Genomic DNA, 26,120 nt, shown 5'->3' with positions numbered 1-26,120 from the left:
GTCCTCAATAAATACGATTGACTGACAATATAAGAGACACATTCCCTGCCCAAGTGAGCTTACAGTCTAGAGGGGGAGGCAGACATTACTGTAAATAAGTTACAGATATGTACATAAGTGGATATATTTACCAAATAAATTACACATATGTACATAAGTGGATATATTCATCTGAGCAACTCTGGTGTTCCATTAGAGAACCATTTGTCTTTGTCATTTTCTTTAATAGTGCCATTAGGGCAGGTGGTGGGAGGAAGGGAAACATTGTGAGGCAGATGGGCAGGTTATACAACTTAGTGCCTCTACTGTGTGACCTTGGGCTAGTCACTTCACATCTCTGTGCCTCAGTTACCTCATCTGTAAAATGGAGATTGAGACTGCGAGCCCAACGCAGGACAGGGACCGTGTCCAACTCGATTTGCTTGTGTCCACCCCAGTACTTAGTATGGCGCCTGGCACATAGTAAGCGATTACCAAATACCATCATTATCATTATTATTACTACTTCCCATCTTTCGCCATCATCAGTTGTATTTATTGCTCACTTACTATACAATACTGTATTAAGCATACAGGAGAGTACAATACAACAGGATTGGCAGACCTGTTCACTGCTTACGGTGATCTTACAGTCTAGAGGGGCTGACGATGGGTACTTAGCTGGCCATTGGGTGAAATTAGATAGATTTTTAACACACTTTGTACTGGGAGTCTAGCATTGCTGCCACTGAATGGTACCCCAGTCTGCTCCCTCTCCCACAGTTTTCTCTGTCTGCTGTTGAGGTGGCAAAAAATAATATTTATAAACCTGGAGGGGTTGGGTGAATCCCTTCCCTCTATTCCCTTGCCCAGTCATTACTTTGTTAGCCAACAAGTGGGCAGACTGGGTATTTTCCATTCCAGAGGGCTGGAAGGGTGGGTAGGGGTTGAAAGATGTAATACAACAGCGAAGCTCCACCCTTGGCCCAGAATTGTCTTTGCCTTGATCATTCTAGACTTGAATTTAACAGTACAGAGATTGCCGACTGCTGAACACGGCAGTTTGGACTGACAGATTGATAAGCAAGTAGTGGTCTCGGCTGAACAGCTGGCTGCTTTCTGGCATTCTAAAGTGACTCTGCTCCCAAGGGTTCAATCTTTGTGGAGGGGAAAAAACACCAAGGTTAATGCCATTTGAAGAAGTAAGTGGGTGTTGCCCTTTTAGCAAAAAAATCCTGGGAGTTCTGCCTTGCACATGGTTTTCATCTTACTGAGTGAAATCATTTTTTCGGAAGACACTGAAAGTAGCGAATGACCTCTTGGGCCATCCATTTTTATATTTGTAACTACCAAGTGGTACTTCGGTGAGTCCGCAAATGTTAATGCGTGGTATTAACGTGGTCATTTGTCGGGTGCTAGGAAAACCTTGCTTCCACCAAAATGTATTCACACCTAATTCTGTGTACATCTGGAAGCCGCTGGCTATTGTCCAAGATGGTAGCCATCAGATAGTCTCTGGTCAGCTGGTATCACAGTAAAAATCTAATCTAAAGCCCAGAGCCATATGCTTGATTCTAGGGTAGCTAAGACTGACTTCTGCTTAATTAGCATTTGGGTGGATTGGATGTCAGAAGTTACGATTCCAGTCTCCTCACTTTGAATTTAAAGTAAGCCTTGTCTCTGGTGTACCTTCTCCCGCTTGATTACCTCTGTGGTCAGGGATAAGTGCTCCATCTGTACTCACTTCTGAAAATAGGATGTAGATTCAGAGGCGAGAAGAGTGATTGTGCCTAAAAAGCATCTGGAATCCAATTGGACTATGATCCCTGGAAAAATGATCATCTCAACTTCCCTGAGTGGAAAAATTTGAGACTCTCCTCCATAATGGGACTGTTCTAGATCCATAATTTAATCCATCTGTTTTCACTATGCTTGGGGTTGTGAACTGGACATGGCTCTGCACACAGTAAGCGCTCAATAAATGTGACTGAGTGAACACGGTGGGGTTATCATTTGATAGAGTCTTTAAAGATGCGTGGGGTTATCATTTGATAGAGTCTTTAAAGATGCGCGGGGTTATCATTTGATAGAGTCTTTAAAGATGCCATTGTAGAATTCTAGTTACCAAGCCCTCCAGGCCCAGCCTCTGGGAAGGGCAGTACCCAAATTGTCTAGGGCAGGTGGTTGGTTTTTCTTTTAATACAAAGATCTCTAATGACAGCAATCTTATAACCTTATTTAGTAGTCAGTTCCATTGTTTAATAGGTTCTTTGTGTTCTTTTCTGGAAGAGAATTCAATGAGTTTAGTACGATTGGTCCTTTTTTTAAAAAAAAAAAAAAAGCTGTATCACTTTCCTCCTCGTACCCTCGCTCTGCTCGAAGGCTTCAAATTGAGTATTTGATTTGGTCTGTGATCTTCTAGATATCAGTGTTAACCCCAGAAGTTTATAATTATCAGGATCAACCTTTTTCGCTTGGAGAGCTAATCACCCCTTTCCAATCTTCAAGGACTTCTTTTGTCTTCACTTGAGTTGTCAAAAACAATACCAGTCAGTTCCTTAAATGCCTACCTAAGATACATATGATCAAGGGCCAGTAGTATTTTAGGCATGCTTCAACTGTTTCTTATCTTATTCCCGGTTGATTTTCCATTCTGCCTGCACATGGGACACTTGCAGATCTTTATGAGAGAGAAAAAATTTGAAGACTCTTCCTTTTTGTCATAATAAAAATCATGATGGTATTTGTTAAGCGCTTACTATGTGCCAAACACTATTCTAAACACTGATCTGTTATTAGCTCTCCCAACTCTATATTGTGGTGGGTGAGGCAGTCCTTTCTTTGTTCTTCCCGGGTGGCCTAATCAAACTGGCTATTTTTTTTTTTTGTTGACTCACATTCATTCAATCGTATTTGAGCGCTTACTGTGTGCAGAGCACTGTACTAAGCACCTGGAAAGTACAATATGTTAATATGTGTGTGTCCCCAACCTCTCTCTTTGTGGGCAGGGAACGTCTCTGTTATTTTGTTCTCTCCCAAGCGCTTAGTAGAGTGATCTGCACACAGTAAGCGCTTAATAAATATGGCTGATTAATGGTTACCTTTTATGTTTCTTGAACACCGAGTCTCTTCTCACTTTTGAGATTCTGGTCCAGGCCCTTCCTAATTGTGCTGTTTCTTTATTATAATCATTATCATCATTAATGGTTTTTATTAAGCACTCACTCTGAGCAGGGCACTCTTCTAAGTGTTTGAGCTAGTACAATAGAACAGAGTTAATAGACACGTTCCCTGCCCACAGTGAGCTTACAGTCTAGAGGGGGAAGCTCATTTCAATATAAATAAGAGTATAATATATAATTTATAGATATTTTCATAAGTGCCTCTTAAGTGGTCTGGACTGTTTTCTCCTTTTTTGTAGCTCTTCTATTTGGTCTTCAGATCTCTGTAGAGTCATGGGTTTAAACATGACTTCTTGTTACCATTCTTATCCTCCCTAGTCACTTGTATAGTTTATTCCTGTCCCTACAGAACTGTTTATTTGAAGAACAGCCAGTTTTCTAGAACTTCTTTGCTTCTTAGGAAAGACCACATGGAAAGAAAGGAAATTTAGAGTGCCCAAGGCCTGTTTAAATGTGCTGTCCCTCAACTCGTTCTCTTTGAAATGCTTACTTCTCAGCTCACTTTTCTTACCACCTTGAATACTGTCATCTTGGGATCGTTTTCTCCAAGGTTTCTAACCACCTTTAGATCCTCAATTACCTGGTCCTTTCGTTTCGGAAAAATCAAAACGTGAAGGGCATCTGCCTTAATTGACGTCTTTAACTCTCTGAACAAGGAAAGTTGTCCTCGATATACTTTAAAAACTATCATAACAAGGTGTTCCTGGGCAATTGGGAGTCTCGGTGTAGGGGTCTGAAAAGAGGGGGTGGGGGAAGCAGGACTCCTGGACATTTCCCTTTTCTCCCTCCCCATTACTGGGTTGCCTTTGGGGCCAACAAAAACACTTGAGCCTGGACCCCACTGGTCCAGCTAGCACAGGCTGCTCTTGTCCCCTCTTCTTCCTCTTCCTTCCGGACCCCATTCTGCAATGCCCCATCCCCCAGCTTAAAAGGACTTCTTTCTTCCCACCCTTTCTTGTAGGGAGGGAGATGTATGCACTTCTCTAAGCCCCTCCCTATATCGCACCTTCCAACAGCTGAGATGCATGTGTCTCTCAGCTGGCCTGTGTCTGTGTGTGTATTTTTAGTGTATTTCAGTATCCCCTCTAAGTTTGTGACATGAAAATTTCCTTTGAAACACTAAAGTGGGCAGCCTGACAAACCCTGAATTCCAGAACTGCCTCACCCAAATTGGGCCAGCTGATCCCCTTACTCATAGGCAGTTCTCCTGATCCACTGCCCACTGCTGTAAACTGACCAAAGAAGGTTTTGTCCACCCTCCTTTCAGTTAGCAAAAGTACATGTGCCTTTCACTCTTTTTTTTCCTTTTCTCCTCAATCTAGACACCATCTTTTTGCCCCTTCCAGCTTCTCATGTATTAACCAAATGAAGGGGATCGGTATTAGATTCATTCCTGCACATTATATAAAGTAGAAATGAGTGTGTGAGCTTAGGGAAATGGCAGAGCACCTGATTGCAAAGGAGCAAATAGACCCACATGTCCTCAGACGGAGTTTATTTGGGCATAGGAAAAGGCGGGCCTTTCCCGGGACTGTTGTCATGACTTCCAGAGAGGCAGTCTGATGTGGATAGAGTCTCTTTTGCCCTGGCCCAGACTTCCTGAGCTCGCTGGACTGGACTGGCCTAGCACAAATCCAGATGTCTAGGATTTTAGTGTCCTCCCCCTCTCCTCCCAAACGAATCCCAAATCCACAATCACCCCAGTTAGGTCCATTCACCTGTCTGGGCTGACATTTCCTGTTTGTGAAAATGATATACTTGTCCCTTATTTACCTCCCCAGAAAGTTATTAGCGTCAATTAGACTTTTCAAAATTCAAATGAGGCAAGCTCCTGGGACATATAAACTCCTCTAACTGCACTGCTTGGGTCTTGGGTGGGAGTCTCACTGTTACCTTGCTAATATTAGGACTTATAGATCACCAGAGCTTTCTCCCCTGGTTCTGGGCTCCTCCTGAAGACCACCATTTGTCCTTCGTCCCAGCTGTACTCGCTCTGTGTGACAGTTGTTTGTGCTACTTTTCCAAGCACTCTAGACTCTCTCTAGCCTGTAAGCTTGTTGTGAGCAGGGAACAGATACCATAAAAAAAATGCCACCAATGAGATGGTAAAAATGACGTTATATAAACATTGTAGAGAAGCAGTATGGCCCAGGGGAAAGAGCATGGGCCTAGGACTCAGAGGACCTGGGTTCCAATCCTGGCTCTGCCACTTATCTGTTTGTGTGACCTTGGGAAAATCACTTCTCTGTGTCTCGGTTTCCGCATCCGCAAAATGGGGATTCGATATCTGTTCTCCCTCCTGTTGAAACTGTGAGGCCCATGTGAGACCTGAATATCTTGTATCTACCCCAGCACTTAGTACAGGGCCCAAGCACATAAGCACTTAACAAATACCACAGTTATTTACATTAATGTCTGCCTCTCTTTCTAGACCATAAGCTCCTTGTGGGCAGGGAACATGTTTACCAACTCTGTATTGTACTCTCCCAAGCACCTAGAACAGGTCTCTGTGAACTCATTGTGGGCAGGGAAACTGTCAGCTTGTTTTCTTGTGTTGTAGTCTCTCAGGTACTCAGAAGAGTGCTATGCACGTAGTAAGCGCTCAATAAAGACCATCGATTGATGGATTTTTGCACACAGGAAGTGCCCAATAAATACCATCGGTCACTCAAGTGCTTTTATTCTTGTTTCCCTTCTGCCCTCTCCACGCCTGCAGGTTCATCATGCCTAGTGGCATATAAAAAGACTCCACCGCCCGTCCCTCCCCGGACCACCTCCAAGCCGTTCATTTCGGTCACCGTGCAGAGCAGCACCGAGTCTGCCCAGGACACCTATCTGGATAGCCAGGACCACAAGAGCGAGGTCAACAGCCAGTCAGGCCTGAGCAATTCATCTGACAGTTTGGACAGCACCCGGCCCCCCAGCGGGACCCGCGGAAGCGTGGTGGCCCAGGTCCGACAAGCCCCTGAGCTCCCCCAGAAAAATGCAACTTTGAAGAGCGACAAAGGAACGTTGACCAGCGAGGAGCCCCAGGCCGAAAACCTCCCCAAAAGGAAACTCTCGTCTATAGGAATACAAGTATGGACTCCTTTTGTACTCTGTGTCCTTCAGAAAGTCTACACTTTCCACACTCTGCGCGTGCGTGCAATTATGTTAGCAGCAGAACCCGCTCAAACAGGCCAAGGGATTTGGGTGGCGGGATTAACCTGGTCGGTGGCCCTAGTTTTGCCTCACGGGTTCAGCTGAAAAGCCATAGAAAATGGTCTCGTCCTTGATTTCCAACCAATTCCTTTCACCGCCTCTTTCGGAAGACACGGACTCAAGGCGCTTTGCCTGGAGTGGGTTTCCTGGTAAATGTAGTTGCACGCCGCGGCCATCTTTTCCATGTTTGCCCGTCCACTGTCCGTCCAAACGATCTTTTCCTTGCCAACCTGTAAGTACTTCTGACTGACCGTTTTCTGATCCGAGGAGGACAGGTGAGACTATCTGGAGGCCGGTAGAGCTGGGTGGAACCACTGGACGGGGATGGCGCTGAATCCACCTCGGGGTCCAGGGTTCGTGCAACTGGGATTTCTGTAGAAAGAGTATTTCAGAAGGCTCCTAAAAAAGCATTTCAAACACTGCAGTGGGGCCAGTTGGTTTTGGAAGGCTTTATTACTGAGCTAGGCTTCAAGGACAGGTAGGTGGGTAGGTGCACCAGGCGCACGAACACTCCTAAACACGGGTGACTCTATTTTTCACGGACAGGCATCCCTTATTCTTCTCCTTTGCTTCAAAATTAAGGGAGAGTTTGGAAGTGACTCATGTGCAGGGTTGTGGGAATGAGACGGATACGTTCATTATCTCTTCTGGCTTAGCTGTCCCATCCATTCATTCATTCAGCTTTACTGTGTGCAGAGCACTGTACTAAGCGGTTGGGGGAGTACAATATAACAAACATACATTCCCTGCAAGTCCCAAACCGCCTATTTCCCATGGGAAGCCTCTGCAGGACTTTCTGCCCAGCACCTCCCCACTTTGGGCGTCGCTGAGAACCGTGAAGTGCCAGCGGGCAGACCTGCTTTTCCTCTGGGCGCTCTGGAGGGACCCAGGGAAGCATTGTGGCCTAGTGGATAGAGCACGGGCCTGGGAATCAGAGGACCTGGGTTTTAATCCTGGCTTCATTTGTCTGCCGGATGGCCTTGGGCAAGTCGCTTCTCTTCTCTGTGCCTGGGTTGCCTCACCTCTAAAATGGGGAGTAAGGCTGCAAACCCCATGTGGGCATGACAGTGCCCAACCCCAGAGCTAAGTATGGTGCCTGTAGTAAGCACTGAATTACCATAAAACAAAAACCTACAAGAGGGTTTGAACCAGTGTAAAACTGTGGCTTTCTCTGCCCCAATAGTAGAACTCACATAAGAGAGGGAGTCATCAACCTTTTGTGTAACTGCAATACTTTGTAGCCCATACTGACAGTTTTTTTTAATCCTGAGTATCTCTTTCATGTCAGTCGATCATATTAGAGTGTCTACTCTGTGCAGTGCACTGTACTAAGCACAAGGGCAAGGCTAACATAACAGAGTCAGTAGACACATTCTCTGCCCACAAGGAGCCATCAAAGTTTGGTGCAGGCCTTGCTTGGAAACAGCCTTAAGCCCTGGAAAAAAATTTGGCTAAAGGGAAGTGGGGGAATTTGGCTTAATCCTTCCCAACTCAGTCCTGGGCCACATGAATGCAATTGTGCCAGCCAGTTGGATTCGTACACCGCAGTTGGAGTCAGTTCATTCAGATTTATTGAGTGTTTACTGCGTGCAGAGCACTGTAGTAAGCATTTGGGAGAGTACGATATAACAATATACAGACACAATCGCTGCCCACAGCGAGTTTAAAATCTAAAGGATGTAGAGTCAATGGTTTTTTATTCAATGGTTTTTTATACTGGAGCCATTGGTAAGGAGAAGAATGGTTCCATCCATGTTTTCTACCGCGAGTCACTTGAAAAGCTTGGATTATTGAAATTTTCCAACTCCAGAAAACTACAGAGGGGAGTTGGGAGGTGGGGTGGAGGGCGGAGGTGTGGGTGGGCTGATTGGTGGGCGGTGCAAGATGGGGCATGAAGGAGGAGAGGCTGGTGACGGCTGAGTTCTTAAACAATGTCCGCAACTAGGCGACAGAGCTCCGAAAGCGCCGTCTTGTTCCGGCGGTGCGGTGGGGCTGGGGTTGGGGGTGTTGATCTTGAGAGTGGGAAGATGAAGCAAAACAAGGTAGGACAGGGAGGTCGGCAGGGCCAGCTCAGAGTGACAGGTGGCCCCAAACTTCCAAATGGGGAAAGTTGGGAGAAACAGGGAGCGAGGGAGGGACAGGGTTAAATAACAAGGGCAGGGGAGGCTACTTAGAGCTGTCCAGGAACACCATCGAAGCAATCAGTGACCCCCACAGGGACCCGTAGCCGGAGGCAAAAACCCCTTCTGGACCGCCACTGTAGAGGTCTGAGCTTGAGTTTGGGAAGGAAGAACAGTGGGTTTGTCGGTAACGCTCATAAATTGATTCTTATATTCGCTGTTTCAGACACAACCGTGTAAGGGAATGAACTGATAATGCCGTGAAAAGTGGAAACCGATAGGGAAATTCAGAACAGCCAGAGCCCACCTGCAAACAGATCCTTTCACTTCTGACTTTGCCGCACTGTATGTCCTTCTCAACCTCTCGGCCGGGCGAGTGTGCTTGGTGGTGGTACTTTTCTTCAATCTTGTTTATATTATTGAAAATACTCTCTCCAAGAACAGCTCCAGTCCTTGATTTTCTCTCCAGCTGAACACCTCGAATATCCCCAGAGAGGCATTTTACGTGAAATTTTAAAAGGCTCTTTGGTTCAGCCCAAGCTATGAGCCCGGTGAATATTTTCACCTTGTGCACTTGATGGCTCCGAGTACTTTTAGTTTCTCTCGGCCTAGGCTGGTGAATACTTTCACCTCGTGCCCTTAATGGCTCCGAGTGCCTTTAGGTTGTTGGTTTTGGGTTTTTTGGCCTTCGAGCGCTGCAGTTTACTCCTCAGCCACCGAGCTGACTGGAAACTCTGTCTGCTTCCGACGTAGACCTAACCAGTTTGGCTTTCATCCGCCTCCTTCCTTTGGTCCCTTCGCCTTCACTCAAGCAGAGACTGGCAGCCGTGACATCTGAGAGATGCCACCTTTCCCCTCAGTTTTCTAGATCCTGGCTGCCGGAGAGAAAGTTCTTCTCAGATCCTCCGTGGGATTCGCTTCCTATGGTGTGCCAGACGTCAGAGGTTCCAAGATGGCTTTGCCTGTTGACGATATTTTTTCCCCCTCAATTCTCCCAAAAGTTTTGCAGAGACGTTCCCTCCCGTGAAGTCTGTGAGGAGTGTTCTGTGTAGATTCCCGCTTTAGGATGGAACCCACCTTTCAGCCCTTTAAACCTTCCTCCCCAGGCTGCGAACCTCAGGGGGAGGGAAGTCCTCTCCGACCCTTTTCCGGGAAGAGCCCTCCCCGGCTAGCTTCAGCCGTGCCTGGTGGTAACCATTGTGGCTTTGTTTTTTTTGTTTTTGTTTTTTTGTTTTTTTGTTTTTTTCTCTCTAATATCTGTAAAGGAGAGGACTAGGAGGAACGGCTCCCAACTCTCTGAAGACAACGGACCCAAAAAGAGCGATCCGATGCCACCCTCTTCAGAGTAGGGACAGCCAATAACCCACCCCCCAACCCCCTGCTCTCTTGTGCGAGGAGTGCCGTGCTTCCCCGTCCGGCCTCTGAGTCCACGTGCTGCGTCTTGCATGCCCTCTGTGTCCGTCTGTCTGTCTGCTCAACTCTTCTTCGTGTTCTACTAATGTGAATTCCAGCAGCAAGTTCTTGTGTTTGTTTTTTTGTTTTTGTTTTTGTGTATTTTTTTTTTGTTGTCGTTGTTAATAAGGTTGACTGCATTCAGCCAGTGCCAAAAGAAGAGCCATCTCCCGCTACCAAATTCCAGTCCATCGGGGTACAGGTAGAGGACGAGTGGCGGTAAGTCCAAGATAGAGGCTACTTCTTCCTTCTCTCTCGTTTCTTCTTCTTCCTTCCTCTTTCTCCTTCCTCCTCCTTCCGTCACTTTTCTCCTCCCTTCTTTTTCCCCTTCCCCTCCTTTACTCAATCAATCCATCGGTAGTATTCGTCGAGCTCTTACTCTGTGCCGAGCACTGTACTAAACACTGCTTCTCCAACTCTCATTTTCTCCCTCCTGTTTTTCTTCTTCCACCTCCTCCTTCATTCAGTCGATCCTTCAGTAGCATTCGTCGAGCTCTTACTCTGTGCCGAGCACTGTACTGAACACTGCTCCTCCAACTCGCCCTTTCTCCCTTCTTCTGTTTTTCTTCTTCCCCCTCCCTCCTTCATTCAGTCGATCCATCAGTGGTATTCGTTAAGCTCTTACTTTGTGCCGAGCACTGGACTAAGAGCTCCTTCTCCAAATCCCCCTTTCCGCCTCCTTCTGCTTTCCTTCTTCCTCCTCCTTCCTCTCCCCTTCCCCTCAATCCACTTGCCGTTTAACTCTGCCTCCTTTCTTTCCTTTTCCTATTTAACCAGAAGCTTGGGGAGGGTGGGGTACAGGGTGGGAAATGAGAACCCGATGGTCCTGTGCTCGTGAAAAAAGCACCTTGCTCTGTAAAGCTAAGCAGCCTTTCAGAGAGCTTCGATTTAAAAATTGCCGGGAAGATGTCGTACAATCGCACATCGATCATTAAGTCCCAGTGGCCTATCGCAGTAAGCAGGCAACCTTATAATTCTGTGTGTCTGTGTGTGTGTGTGTGTGTGGAGGGAAGGGAGAGGGGGTTTGCGGGGAGGAGTGAAGTTGAGCTGCAGGCATGGTAAACAGATGCATCGCATTGTGTCCCGCATATATGTGGCGGTGTACTCCTCCAGCCCCGACTCTGGGCTCCCGGTGATGGCCGGTTCTCTCCCCTTGCTCTGTAGGAACAGCGGCCCCTCCCACAACATGTCCTCCAAACAGGACCCCGATTCCGATCCCCAGGAGCCCAACGACTCCAGTTGTAAATCCTCTGAGAGAAGCCTTTCCGACTGTCCCCCCCGCCACAATTCCGTCGGCCTCGACATCGGTTCCCGGCAGCCCGCCAAGGCCTCCCAGATCACAAGAAACCTCTCCTATGGAGACAACTCGGACCCAGCCCTGGAGCCTTCCTCGCTCCCCCCGCCCGACCCGTGGCTGGAGTCTTCGTCCAGCTCCTCTTTGGAACCGTCCCAGCCGGGGGCCTGCAGGCGAGACGGGTACTGGTTTCTGAAGCTGCTCCAGGCCGAGACGGAAAGGTTAGAGGGGTGGTGCTGTCAGATGGACAAGGAGACCAAAGAGAACAATCTCTCTGAAGAAGGTAGGTTTGAAGGGGCTGCTCGATGTAGGAATGATGATTTGTTATTATTATGAACGTTATTAATCGTGCTTGCGATTAAAAATAATGACGTGCTTTCCGTTGGGAGGATCTACTGGGCTTGGCATCTATCTTAGGCTTGGCGAGCTGCGGCTTCTCCACACCCCCACCGCCCTTAACGACAGCAATGATATAGCAATAGTAATGATGTGGATTCATTCATTCAGTCGTATTTATTGAGCACTTACTGCGTGCAAAGCACTGTTCTCAGCGATTGGGAGACTGCAGTATAACACTATAACATCAGACACAACAAGCTCACAATCTAGAGGGGAGTAAGCGCTTACTCTGTGCCAAGCGCATTTGGGTAGATACAAGTTAAACAGGGAAGGGGATTTAATCCCCTTTTTACTGATGAGGAAACTGAGACACAGAGAAGTGGAGTGACTTGCCCCAGGCTAGCAAGCAGGTGGCGGAGCCGGGATTGCAGCCCAGGTCCTCTGACTCCCAGGCCCAGGCTCTTTCCAGTAGGCCACACTACTTCTCCAGACTCTGCTAATCCTCTTCTCTTTCTCCGATCCCCACTAGTGATAATAGGAACAACAGTCATAGTGGTATTTGTAAAGCGTTGGAGTCGATCCAAGGTAACCAGGTCGGACACAAGGAAGCCTGGTGTCTAGCAGGCCTTCCCTCACGGAGGCTTCTGCTCTTTTACAAGAAGTTATGCTGTCTCTCCACTGTCTGGCAGAGTGGAGAGACACTCCACTCTCGGTTCACTCTCTCTCCACTCTGTCACGCTGCTGCAGGGGTTAAATAGAGATGCTTCTCTTTTCAGTGTGATTGTAACCGAGTGGCCTCATTCAGATATCTGGGGTGTTCCTCTCATTTATCCTACAATTAACCTATGCTTACTCTCCCCCCCCCCACCTTCAAAGTCTTATTGAAGGCACATCTCCTCCAAGAGGCCTTCCCAGACTAAGTCCCCTCTCCTCTTCTCCTTCTCCCTTCTGCTTCGCCCTGACTTGCTCCCTCTGTTCTTTCCCACCCTCCCAGCCTCGCTGCGCATATATACATAGCTGTCATATATTTATTTGTTGGAGCAGTAGGAGCAGGAGGCAGGGGTCTCCCTTTGTCTTTCCTTACGTCGGGGACTCCATTGTAGCAACCCCATTTGGCAGAAAAAGAAGGTCAGGCAAATGAGAAGGAGCTGCCTCAAATCCTAGTGATGCACAATCTCAGACCCTAAGGGCCAGCTTTACTTCAGGGCCCTCTTCCGGTCCCATATTGCCAGGACCTCCTGGCAATGCTATTTACTGAGCGCTTACTATGTGCGGAGCACGGGATTAATCGCTTGGGAGAGAACAGTACAAGAGAGTGGCTAAAAAGGATCAGATGCGGGGCTACTCTGGGGAAGATCATTTTTGGATACATTAATTCAGTCGAATTTACTGAGAGCTTGCTGTGTGCTGAGCACTGTACTAAGTGCTCGGGAAAATACAATACAACAATAAATAGACACATTTCCTGCCTACGGTGAGTTTACGATCTAGAGGGAGAGACAGACATTAATATAAATAAATGTAAACAGGAAACAAAGATTAATCCAACCCACTCCATTCAATCGCCTCCTTCTACCAGCCCTTCTCAGACCACAAATGGGCAAGACCAGTCGGGGTGCTGCCCAACTTCCTCTTTGCTCCCCCCAACCCTTTTGAAACCCAGTCTCCAGCCCACTGTGTCATAGGCAGGAAGTACCCATTCAGCCTGTGTTAAAGGAGATCGCCACTCTCCTTTTTTTGTGGTTTTTGATAAGTGCTTATTACATGCCAGGCACTGTACTGCAGCGTGGCTCAGTGGAAAGAGCACGGGCTTTGGAGTCAGAGGTCATGGGTTTGAATCCCGGCTCGGCCACTTGTCAGCTGTGTGACTTTGGGCAAGTCACTTAACTTCTCGGTGCCTCGGTTACCTCATGTGCAAAATGGGGATTAAGACTGTGAGCCCCACGTGGGACAGCCTGATTCCCCTGTGTCTACCCCAGTGCTTAGAACAGTGCTCGGCACATAGTAAGCGCTTAACAAATACCAACATTATTATTATTACTGAGCAGTAGGGTGGTTACAAATTAACCAGGTTAGACAGTCCACATGGGGCTCATAGTCTTAAATCCCCATTTTATAGATGAGGGAATTGAGGCCCAGAGAAGTGAAATGGCTTACCCAAGGTCACACAGCAGACAAGTAGTGAATCGGGATTAGAACCCAGGTCCTTCTGACTCCCAGGTCCATGCTCTATCCACTGGGCCACGCTGCTATTTGCCTTTTGGAAAACAGTGGGGGTACTTCATTATCCCTATAAGATCTCTGCAGTTGAAACCTGCTTTCTTTTGGGATCCTGTGCATTTGTTGGGTTTAATCTGATTTTCGCCATAGGATGTTTCTTCCTTATCAAAGCTGTGTGGAGTTGTTTGCTAATGCATGGTGGGAGTTAGCTAGGAAAGGTCAGTGTAAGGCTATCAAATTTATCAATTTTTTTTCCCTCTGGTTAATTATTTACTATATTTTGCCTGCTGAATTCAAGACTGATTTTTATCTTTAAAACCGGGCCTTTTCTCTTGGAGATTCAATTTATACATGGACCTACGCAACAAAATTAATCGGTTGAAACCTGCAGTTGTAGTCAGGCCCATTATGCAGATTGTGAGTCACCATAGATTCCGAGTAGATTGTTAAATCCACTCTCCAAATGAGCCACTCTCCCAGGAGGTATTTGATTTATCCCAGGCTTGACATCCAGAACGCCAGTTTTCCTTTCTTTGGCCATTTCGATCCCTCCCAGGGGAAAGGTTTTAGGGACTGAGATAAGATTTGCAAGGCTGTTAAATATACAAGACAATTTCATCACATCCAGGCTTTAGGAGACAGAAAAGGGGAACGAGGAGGGGACTGAATGGGCTGCTTTTTTTCTTTTTAAATGATATTTGGTAAGCACTTATACTGTGCCAGACGGTATACTAAGCGCAGGGGTAGATACAAGTTAATCAGGTTGGACTCAGTCCATGTCCCATGTGGGGCTCACGATCTTAATTCCCATTTTCCAGAAGAGGGAACTGAGGCCCAGAGGAAGTAAAGTGACTTACTGCACGGCCACACAGCAGACATGTGACAGAGCTAGGATTAGAACCCAGTACTTCTGAATCCCAGGCCCCTGCTCTATGACCTGGGCCACGTTGCTTCCCCCTCTTGCGCAGGAAATAGACCCTACTGGAGCAGAAGAGACTGGAAACCTTGGCCCAGGATAGGGAGTCAGAGAGTGAAGGCAGCTGGAGTTTTGAGAAGAACAACAGCAATGGTAACACGTCGTTCTTGGCTGTTGCCATCGTGCCTTTCGGAACTTCCTTCCCTGCCCCTGTTGCAGTGAGAAAGTCCCATCATGATCAATTCAAGAAAATCGCAGGTTCCCACCACCTGACCCTCCAGTTTCCATTCCAAGTCAGCATCGGGCTACCAACCAATTCTGTTGTACTGAACTCTCCAAAGTGCTTAATACAGTGCTCTGCACACATCAGTATCGTGCCCTGCACACAGTAAGCTCTCAATAAATACGATTGAATGAATGGTAAACACCATTGGTTGATAAATACCAGTGATCGATTCTGGCTTTCCTTCCTTCCTGCCCTGCATTGCCCTGGGTAATAATAATAATAATAAAACTAATTGTGGTATTTCATAAGCACTTAAGGCAGCCAGACACTGTACTAAACGCTAGGGTAGATACAAGATAATTGAGTTGGATGCAGTCCCTGTCCCACTTGGGGCTCGCAGCCTTAACCCCTATTTTACACTTGAGGAAACTGAGGCACAGAGAAGTTAAGTGACTTGCCCAAGGTAACAGGAAATGTTGGTTTAGGGTTCATCTTCCCCCACTTCCCCCTCCCCCCGTTGGCGTTCTGGGACTAGTTCCGGCAGGAGCAAGAAGAGGGGCTGATGATCTCTCTCCCCGTCCCTTAGCCCCAGTGCTGGGCAAGAGAAAAGCAAACACTAGACGAGCTTTCCCCAAAAGACCGGCAGTCGAGGCTCAGTTATTTAACCTTGACAAGTTGTGGGAGTCACATGGGAGTTTTTATGAAGTGGAGATTTCTAAATCCAAGCCATTAGGACCGTAATAGTAAAGAGAGCAACCTTGGGCTTGATATATTCCCTTGGGAATTGGGAAGGTGCTCCTGGTTTTCCTGTCTAATGTCATCAGATCCAAATGCGTCCTTCTTGGAAATTAATAGGCTCTTGGCTCTAATCCCCCCAGTGGAAACTCTAATTGAATTAGTGTAGTTGAAATCCATCGATTGGCAAATATTTAAGTCTGTGGATGTTGGACCTGGGTTCTCTGTAGACTCTAGTCAGTGTGTCCATGGAGGGAGACACACAGAGAAAAGATGGGAAGGTGGATGGAGCCAGCGGATGGTGGGGAATTGAGAAATAGCTTTGGGGCTAGAGGGGGCTGGGATGGGGATGGGTGTCGAACAGCCACAGCATTGTGCTCTGTGGCTCTTGGGAAGCTAGCATAGCCTAGTGAAAAGACCATGGGCCTGGAAGTCAGAAGGACCTGGTTTCTCCACCACTTTCTGCAGGGTGACCTTGGGCAAGTCACTTCTCTGCCTCGGTTACCTCCTCTTTAAAATGGGGATTAAGATTATGACCCCCCCCCCACTTGGGACATGGGTTGTGTCCAACCTGATTAACTTATATCTACCCCAGGGCTTTGTACAGTGTCTGATATATAGTAAGCGCTTAACAAATGCCCTTGTTTAAACACATACTCTCTCTCACACTCTCAGAACTTTCCCTCAGCCTCTCTTCGATCAGGACACCACATCCCCCCACTTTAATAATAATAATGTTGGTATTTGTTAAGCACTTACTATGTGCAGAGCACTGTTCTAAGTGCTGGGGGAGATACAGGGTAATCAGGTTGTCCCACGTGAGACTGACGGTCTTAATCCCCATTTTACAGGTAACTGAGGCACAGAGAAGTTAAGTGACTTGCCCACAGTCACACAGCTGCCAAGTGGCAGAGTCGGGATTCGAACCCATGACCTCTGACTCCCAAGCCTGTGCTCTTTCCACTGAGCTGTGCTGCTTCTCTAGAGCAGTGTTACTCGGGGGGATCCGCTGCCACCCCTGAGGCTAGACCTTCTGGGACGGGGAGTTGCTCTTCACACTATCCTTTTCCCAAGATGTTTTGTCAGCAGGCCACTTCTAAAGCTATTGTTAGAACAGAGTATGGGCCACACACACCTTTTTTATAGTAATTTTGTAAGCGCTTTTCTGGCCAATCAGTGATATTTGTCGTGCACCTACCATAATAATAATAATAATAATGGTATTTGTTAACCCCTTACTTTGTGGCAAGCATTGTTCTAAGCTGTGGGGTAGACACAAGATAATCAGGTCGGACACAGTCCCAAGTCTGAGTAGGAAGGGGAACAGGTATTGAATCCCCATTTTACAGTTGAGGAAACTGAAGTACCGAGAAATTAAGTGACTTGCCCAGGGTTACGCAGCAGGAACGTGGCAGAGCCAGGATTAAAACCCAGATCGTCTGACTCCCAGGCCCGTGCTCTTTCCAGTAGGCCGCATTGTTCCAAGTGCTCTCTGTGCTACCATGTGCAGAGCACTGTATTAACCCCTTGGGAGAATGCAACAGCAACAAGACACACCCCTCAGGGGGTTTACATTCTAATGAGCAACTCCTTCCATCCTCTCCTCTCCTTAGAATTGAGATTGAGACACTTTGACCTACTTCCCTCGGTCAATCAGTGGTATCTACACTGCCCATGTGGGACAGGGCCTCTCTCCGGCTTAATTAACTTGTATCTTCCCCAGCGCTTAGAACGGTGTTTGACAAACAGCAAGCGCTTAACGAATACCATGGAAAAAGAAATCATTGAGCACTAACTATAGGCAGAGCACTTACTAAGGGCTTTAGAGAGTACAATACAACAGAGTTGGCAGACACAAGGGGCTTACGGTCTAGAGGGGGACAGGGCCATTTATATAAATGAATAAATGACAGATATGTACACAAGTGCTGAGGGGTTGAGGCAGAAGCCACCTGTGACCACTGATACAGTTACCAATCAGTGGATCACCTCTCCTACCCTTACAAGGGGACTTACCTTATCTAGAGATCGTAAGTCTCAGTTAAAAACTTTCAACTACCAGTCTAAGTGGAACGTGTGAGAATTTTACACTTGAGGTGACATAGCAAGTGATTTCTTCTCCCGCTCTTATCACCTTCCCGACTGTACTTATTAAATATACTTAGGTGTACGGATAAGTGTTATCTAAACCATGCCATCAGCGACTACCTTTTTATTTTGCTTCTCGGCAAAGTCTCGCCCTTCCTATCTGATTCTGCATCTTCAGAGCTTGCTTATTTGTTCTGAGCCCTGTCTTAAAATTACAAAATGGATAACATCAACGGAGTTGTAAGGCAACCATTTTCATTTCTCAATTCTCCTCCTCTTTTCTTTTTTTTTTAAAAAAAAAATGATATCTGTTAAGAGCTTACTATGTTACTATGCCAGGCACCGTTCTAACCACCAGGGTAGATCCAAGCTAATCAGGTTGGACGCAGCCCGTGTCCCTCATGGGGCTCACAGTCTTAATCCCCATTTTACAGATGAGGAAACCGAGGTCCAGAGAAGTGACTTGTCCAAAGTCAAGTGTGCTTCTACAGAAGCTTCAGATTTCTTAGCTATCTAAATAGGAAAATCCATTCTCTCCTAGGGGAAAGACTCATTTTTCTGCCCTCTTCCCTTTGTCTCTGTCCTTTCCTTACTGCGTTACCTCTGCGGGCGGGGGTACAGGCAGGCGTGGCTTGGGTTTGCCCAGCCGATACCAAGCCCCAAGACCTCCTCCACTTCCGAGACCAACCCAGTCAGGATCAGAAAGGAGCCCTGGGGCGTGCCCCCGCTCCACCTTACTGACGGGGCGATGGGTAATCACCCGAGAATCCCTCTCCCGCTCCCTCCTTTCCACAGCTCTTATGTACATATCTTTGCATTCTATCGCTTCTGCCTATCTCTAATGTATTTTCATTTCTGCCTTCCTTGCTGCGTTATAAATTCCTTGAGGGCAGGGTTCACGTCTAGTGATCTGTTTTACTCTCCCAAGCACTTACTCCAGTGTTCTATAATCAATCGGTCAATCTTATTTATTGAATACTTACTGTGTACAGAACACTGTACTAAGTGCTTGGGAGAGTATAACAGACACATTCCCTGCCCATAACGAGCTTACAGTCGAGAGAGACTGGAGTGGGGCGATCAGCATTCAGTAATATTTGTACCCTCCCAAGCGCTTAACAAGCGCTTAGTGTGGTGCTTTGCACACAGTAAGTGCTCAGTAAATAATACTGAATAAATGAATGTAGGCAATACTAGTAATAATAATAATAATGGCATTTGTTAAGTTCTTACTATGTGCAAAACACTGTTCTAAGCACTGGGGGGAGGTACAAGGTGATCAGGTCGTCCCACTTGGGGCTCACAGACTTAATAGATGCTTCGATGAGAAGCAGCTTGGTTCAGTGGAAAGAGCCCAGGCTAGGGAGTCAGAAGTCATGGGTTCGGATCCCGGCTCTGCCACTTGGCAGCCGTGTGACTGTGGGCAAGTCACTTAACTTCTCTGTGCCTCAGTTACCTCATCTGTAAAATGGGGATTGAGACTGTCAGCCTCACGTGGGACAACCTGATTCCCCTGTATCTACCCCAGAGCTTAGAACAGTGCTCTGCACATAGTAAGCGCTTAACAAATAACATTATTACATTTTACAGATGAGGGAACTGAGGCCCAGAGAAGTTAAGTGACTCGCCCAAAGTCACACAGCCGACAGGCGGCGGAGCGGGGATTAGAAGCCACGACCTCTGACTCCCAAACCCGGGCTCTTTCCACTGAGCCACGCTACTAGTAATGATAATACTAATAATGTTGGTATTTGTTAAGCGCTTACTATGTGCAGAGCACTGTTCTAAGCGCTGGGGTAGATACAGGATCATCAGGTTGTCCCACATGAGTAGTCCCAGCGGGCCACAGGGAGACCGCTGGGCGGTCCCAGGTGCACGGCACTTGCCAGGCAAATTGGAGGGCAGGGAGGCGTGGGGCTACCGGGGTGTAAGTGAACGTGGGGGGGGCAAGTTTGGGGTGGAATCAGCCCTTCTGGTGACTTTAGTGTGGCGAGTGAGAGGAAAAGCTGCTCTTTGCTGCCGCCTCCTGGTCCCATTTTGACCCGGTCGGCCTGCTCCAGAAGTGGGAGAGGAAGAGAAGTGGGATCTCTTTCGTTCCTTGGCTTGCAGAGTTGACTCCCGATATCCCCTCCTCCTCCAGCCCTCTTCTCTAGAGCATGTGTGAACAGCGCGGTTGGGTAATGCTCTCCCAGACGCCCCCGTACAGCGCCCTGCTCGGAGTAAACACTCAGCGGATGCTACCGACTGGGTGTTGAATTAAAGACCCTCTCGATGATGGTAATGATAACGTCGGTGTTTGTTCGGCGCTTACCCTGTTCTAAGCGCTGGGGGAGACACAGGGTAATGAGGTTGTCGCACGTGAGGCTCACAGTCTTAATCCCCATTTTCCAGATGAGGGAACTGAGGCACAGTGAAGCGACTTGCCCACAGTCACGCAGCTAAGTGGCAGAGCCGGGATTCAAACCCGTGACCTCTGACTCCCAAGCCCGTGCTCCTTCCACCGAGCCACGCTGCTTCTAATCAGGCTGTCCCATGTGAGGCTCGCAGTCTTAATCCCTGTTTTCCAGAAGAGGTCACTGAGGCACCGAGAAGTGAAGTGACTTGCCCACAGTCACACAGCTAGGACTGGTGGCGGAGCCGGGATTAGAACCCATGTCCTCTGACTCCTAAGCCCGTGCTCGTTCCACTGAGCCACGCTGCTTCTCTAAGACTGTCAGCCCGTGTGGGACGGGGACTAGGGTTGATCTGATGGCTTTGTATCTACCCCAGTGCCTGGTGGAGTGGTTGACACAGAGTCAGCGCTTAACAGATACCACAGTTATTACCTAAAGGAAGTCAGGAATTAGCGATGACCCCGCAGATGTGGATTCGATAAAGTTAGAGGTGAAGGGACTCATCTTTCCGCGCAAACCCTGTCTCCCCCCCGACTTTCCCATTACTGTAGACAGCGCCACCGTCCTCTGTCTCGCAAGCCTGTAATCTTGGCCTTATCCTCAACTCATTTCTCGCATTCAACCCACATATTCCATCTGTCGCCGAATCCTGTTGGATCTGTCGTCATCGCTGAAATCCACCCTCTCCTCTCCATCCCAACTGGTACTCTGCCGATCCAAGCACTTACCCTTTCCCAACTTGACTACTGCATCGGCCTCCTCACTGACCTCACTGCCTCCTCCCTCTCCCCACTCCAGTCCATATCTCACTCTGCTGCCCGACCATTTTTCTAAGGAAATATTCAGTCCATGTTTCCTCACTCTTCAAAAACCTCCAGTGGCTGCCCTTCCATTTCTCTATGAGGCAGAAATTCCTTACCATTGCCTTTAAAACACTCAATCCCCTTGCCGCTTCCTATCTTACCTCACTGATTTCCTACTCTAGCCCAGCATGCGCACTTCACTCTTCTAACGGCAGCCTACTCATTGTACCTCAGTCTCTTCTATCTTGACTCACCGTCCTGCTGCCTCTGGCCTGAAACTCCCTCCCCCTTCATGTCTGACAGACCGTCACTCTCCCCAGCTTTATTAAAATCACATCTCCAAGAGGCTTTTCCCAACTAAACCTATTTCCCCTACTCCCTCTCCCGTCTGTCTGAGACAGTGTCTCCCTTTAAAGTGTCTCCCTTTAAACACTCGATATTCACCCTACCCTGGGCCCACAATATCTGAGTACATTTCTGTAATTTATTTTCATGTCTCTCGTCCCCTCTAGACTGTGGGCTCCTTTTGGGCAGGTAACTTATCTACCAACTCTGTTATATCGTACTCTCCAAGCACTTAAAACAGTAAGCGCTCAGTAAATACGACTGATTGGATTGAAGGGAAAGATTAAAATGGTTGTCAGCTAGAACAAATAGATGGGATGTGGGGCAGTCTCTTAAGAATGCAGCAAATGACCTGACATGGTGATGATCAGGACAAAGGTTAAGGTAGGGGGGGACTTGGAGCAAATGGGTGAAAGTGGGGTTGGAGATTGGAGTAAGAAAAGTGAAAGAGAAGCAGATTCTTGGAGAGGAGGAGGCGGGGTGGGGAGGAGTCCACAGATAATGGTATAGATAAGCTCTTTTGAAGAAGGTAATGTCTTCAGATGCAGAGAGCTGGAATGAAACTAAGGATTTCTGAATGTGCTGAAGAGACGGCAAACATCTTGTGAGAGGAAGTTAATGAAGGAAAGAATAATACCATCATCAGGCTAAGATAGAGTCCAACCCAGGGAAGAAAACTATGGTGCAGGAAAGCTTGGAAAATAGTAAATAGAAGTAGTATTTGTTGAGCACCCTCTTTTTTATGGTATTCGTTAAGCACTTACTCTGTGCCAAGCACTGTTTAAGCACTGGGGTAGGTACAGCTTAATTAGGTCATGGACAGTCCCTGTCCCACATGGGGCTCACAGTCTTAAATACGAGGGAGATGCTATTTTTAATCCGCATTTTACAGTTGAAGAAACGGAGGCATAGAGAAGTGACTTGTCCAAGGTCACGCAGCAAGCAATTGGCAGAGCCAGGATTAGAACTCAAGTCCTCTGCCTCCCCAGCCCATGTTCTTTCCACTAGTCCACACTGCTTCTCAGTGCAGTGTGGAATTAAGAAGTGACACATTCCCTGCCTTCAAGGAGCTCACACTCAAAATATATTTACAGACATATTTAGTGCGTAGTATAGTGCTCTCTGCACACAGTAAGCACGCAATAAATGCCATTGATGAGAGAGTGGCCAAAATGAATAATTGTGTTTACAGGTAGATATAAGTGCTGAGGTAAAGGGTAGAAGGTATGTCCTTTCACAGTGGGGTGCACCCTAAAAATTCACATTATTGTTTGCCATAGGCATTGGGCCTGAGAAGACTAAAATTCAGGTGAAGGAGGTTGGGAGAGGATTTTTTTTTTCCTAACTGATCAAGTTCATTGCTACCATATTAATTCGCTATGAGCAAAAAAGGCAAGGAATAGAATATTGCTTTCAAGACAAGCGTAGTAAAGTGCCTCATTCACCTCCAATTGTGTCTTTTTGGTGAGCCTTAATTCCACTTAATATGTCCTCTCCCTTCTGCCCCATGTTCTCAGTCTTAGGAAAAGTCCTCAGTGCCGTTGGCAGCGCCCAGCTATTGATGTCCCAGAAATTCCAGCAGTTCCGGGGTCTCTGTGAGCAAAACTTGGTAAGTCTGAATTCTCAAGCACCAGGAGACACCTTCTACCTCAACATCAGAAGGGAGAGCCAATGACCGCTAGTTTCTTAGGTCGCTGGGAGCACATTACCGGACAGTTTTGCTCTGTGGGACTAGAAGCACTCTTTAAGGAATCTCAAAGATGGTTTTGACATCTATAATGCCCAAAACCCTTTCATTTCTCCAGAGATGTAGTCTTTCAGAGGCACATGCTGTATTCTATATTTGAAGTGTAAGTCCAGGTGGAAATGTCCAACTTGACTCAGTAACAAGCTTGAATCCTCTGCTTTAGAAAAGGGGTTTATCGGTCTTTGAGCATTTCTGGAAGCATCTTCCCTGGGGACTGCAAGAATATTTTCACTACAGAGCACCTTGGGTTCTACTTCCCCAGTACGTTTTGGGTTTTTTAAGCGCACGGAAAACTTTCTTTGTTGCCTTAGAAGAAGGTTTTTGTGGTTCTTGAGAGCAAATCACCCGATGCTGTTAGTACTTCTGGAGACCAGCGTTTCCAACCCCTTACTCTTGAAGTTCTCCAAGCGGTTGGGTTCAGAGAAGCGGCCTGTTGTCTGCATCGGAATGTGGGAGTTGGGATGACGAAGCCAGGGCTTATCTGTCCTTGGGGTACCTTGTGTTCCAAAGCCCAGGTCCAGACAGCCCGTGGGTATCCTCTTCCGCTTCTCTGGTACTTCCCAGAGACGAAGTAACCCTATCGCCTTCACTGCTGGGATCCAGGGGGGTATTCTTCCATTTGGGGGGAAACACAGCAGCTTCTGGGTTCCTCTCATTGCTTTCCTTGACCTCCAGAGCGGTGAGAACTGGGCCCAGCCGGCCAAAGCAGCCAGAGTCTGGATTCTAATTTACCTCTATCTCCCTTTGACCCGCAGAACCCTAATGCTAATCCCAGACCCACAGCCCAGGACCTTGCTGGGTTTTGGGATCTCTTGCAGCTGTCCATCGAAGACATCAGCATGAAGTTTGATGAATTATACCACCTTAAGGCCAACAACTGGCAGCTGGTGGAAACCCCTGAGAAGAAGGTGAGCATGGAGCAGTTCCGAGGGGCTGAAATCCAGTGACAAATACCTAGTCGGAAATAACACTTTCTACCATCGGTCAGTGCAGCTTGGCTCAGTTCTAAGTGTTTTAAGATAGGACCTTGCAGACCCATTTTTGTTTTCCAAATCCATGCTTTTCCCCCACCCCTCATCCTAGCGTGCGCACTCCCATCCTTTTTGGTGCCATCTCTCGTGATCCACGCCGTTTGTCCATCAGCGAGGCCATCTGACACGTTCCAGAATCGGCCTGTCTTCCCCTTCCCCGCGCCGGCCAGCCCAAGCGGGCACCCTCCCCGGAGGTCGCCCGCCTGAGATGCCAAGCGCCCTGCCCCCGGCCCCTTATGCATGTGAGTGGCTGTAGACCTCAGTCACTACTGTGCAGCTGCCTTGGGCCTGGAAAAGGGTGGTGGGAGCAGAGAGGACAGGCCCCTCTCTCTCACTGGCCCAACCCCAAGAAAATAATAATAATAACAATTATGGTGGTGATGAAGTGCTTACTATGTGCCAGGCACTGTACTAAGCACTGGGGTGGATACAAGCAAATTGGGGTGGACCCAGTCCCCGACTTATGTGGGGCCTACAGTCTCGATCCCCATTTTACAGATGAGGTAACTGAGGCTTAGAGAAGTGAAGTGACTTGCCCAAGGTCACGCAGCAGACAGGTGGCAGAGCTGGGATTAGAACCCATGACCGTCTGACTCCCAAGCCTGTGCTCTGTCCGCCGCGCCATGCTGCTACTCAACCCTCCCTCCCGGGTGGAAGCTGTTGGCTGCCTTCCCCGTGCCGAGTCTTTTTTTTTTTCTGTTGTCCATACATATGCTCACCATTCCCGTTGTGCATCGTAGAGATGGCTGTCTTGTGTGTTTGCTTATGCCCGGTTCCTCTCGGGTGGAAGGGCTTCGGTGGCTGGAGCAGTTCGGGAAGGGGGAGAGTACGCGTATGTGCATTTTTATTTTATTTTTGTTTTCTTCTTACTGTCTCGCTAAAGGAAGAGAAGAAACCACCCCCTCCCGTGCCAAAGAAGCCGGCCAAGCCCAAAACGGCTCTGAACCGGGACAAGGCCTCCGACTCCGTGGACAAGCAGCGGCAAGAAGCTCGCAAGCGCCTCATGGCCGCCAAGCGGGCGGCCTCGGTCCGGCAGAACTCGGCCACGGAGAGCGCGGACAGCATCGAGATCTACGTCCCGGAGGCCCAGACCCGGCTCTGAGCGAAGGAGAGAGGAAGGAAGGAAACCAACGCCCTCCGTTTTTAAGTCATTAAAACAGAAATCAAACAAAAAAAAAAGTTCTCTCAAAACCTTAGTGTCATTATTCTGTCTAGAGACTTTGAGCCAACTTTAAAAAAAAAAAAATGATCAATCAAAGGGCTCTAAATTCGGCCTTTTTTTGGTTTTTTTTTTTGGTTTTTTTCCCCTCCCGGCTTTAAATAATGAAGATTTAAGATCACGAAAATGGAAAACACTGTTTTCTCTCAAGGGTGGTGGTGTTGCCACACAGACAAGAACAGACGGACTCCTGCAACTCCCTGTCTCTGACACTGCAATCTTTCTACCCGTTCTTATCTCCTGAGCCACGATGAGCTTGTTTACAAGAAGACGGCGACAGAGACGAAGCATTGAGCACTTGCCATGCTGCATGAGCTCCCGGACTCCTCTCTTTCTCCCCCCGGTCTCTCCCATTCCCCTTGGTTTTCTCTTCTCATCCTTCAGTTTTCTTTCTCCGCCTTCCTTCCTTGCTCCTCTTTCCCACATGGTTCTCTTTCTTTTGACCGAGAACCTCTCTCCCACAAGGCTCATACGCCAATCGCTCGTTCCAAGGGTTCCAGTATTGGGCAAGTCTGGAAATTGATTTTCCTTTTGGCTGGGGGGGGGTGGGCGGAAACCCAAGCCAGGGGTGGGGAGGGGGCGGATGGATACACACACACACACCACACACACACACCGCGCACGCGCGCACAAACACGCACCACACCGTTTTCGTTTGTCGATTGGAAAAGATTGCTGGAATGTAAACATGGGAGCAGAAGTACACTAAGGAGAGGAGAGAGTGTTCGGTGGTTTTCCAACAGGCGTAGACTGGGACAGACTGGAAGGCAAAGAGTATTGACATTGTGAAGAAAGCATGAACTCCGCACGTCCTCTCGCCCCCTAGGCCC

The 26,120-nt window shown here is 47.8% G+C and overlaps 1 protein-coding gene across 7 annotated transcripts in view; it reads left to right on the top strand.

Moving 5' to 3' along the window:
* DLGAP4 (DLG associated protein 4) overlaps positions 1-25,685 on the top strand; it is a 256,546-nt gene extending 230,861 nt beyond the window's left edge. For 3 of the 7 annotated variants that reach the window (XM_029070266.2, XM_029070268.2, XM_029070271.2), the window contains 6 exons: positions 5,878-6,239; positions 10,065-10,153; positions 11,099-11,511; positions 22,811-22,902; positions 23,796-23,948; positions 24,955-25,685. In XM_029070266.2, the coding sequence (XP_028926099.1) occupies positions 5,878-6,239; positions 10,065-10,153; positions 11,099-11,511; positions 22,811-22,902; positions 23,796-23,948; positions 24,955-25,173 (1,328 nt within the window). In that variant the 3' untranslated portion in view covers positions 25,174-25,685. Of the gene's footprint in view, positions 1-5,877; positions 6,240-9,747; positions 9,828-10,064; positions 10,154-11,098; positions 11,512-22,810; positions 22,903-23,795; positions 24,024-24,943 lie in introns of those variants that run through there. The other 4 variants (XM_029070267.2, XM_029070269.2, XM_029070270.2 and 1 more) reach the window with 4 other exon arrangements.
* The last annotated feature ends 435 nt before the right edge of the window (positions 25,686-26,120 follow it).

Source organism: Ornithorhynchus anatinus, chromosome 8 (assembly GCF_004115215.2).
Source record: "Ornithorhynchus anatinus isolate Pmale09 chromosome 8, mOrnAna1.pri.v4, whole genome shotgun sequence".
Taxonomy (NCBI): domain Eukaryota; kingdom Metazoa; phylum Chordata; class Mammalia; order Monotremata; family Ornithorhynchidae; genus Ornithorhynchus; species Ornithorhynchus anatinus.
This window is presented reverse-complemented; position numbering and strand designations above follow the sequence as displayed.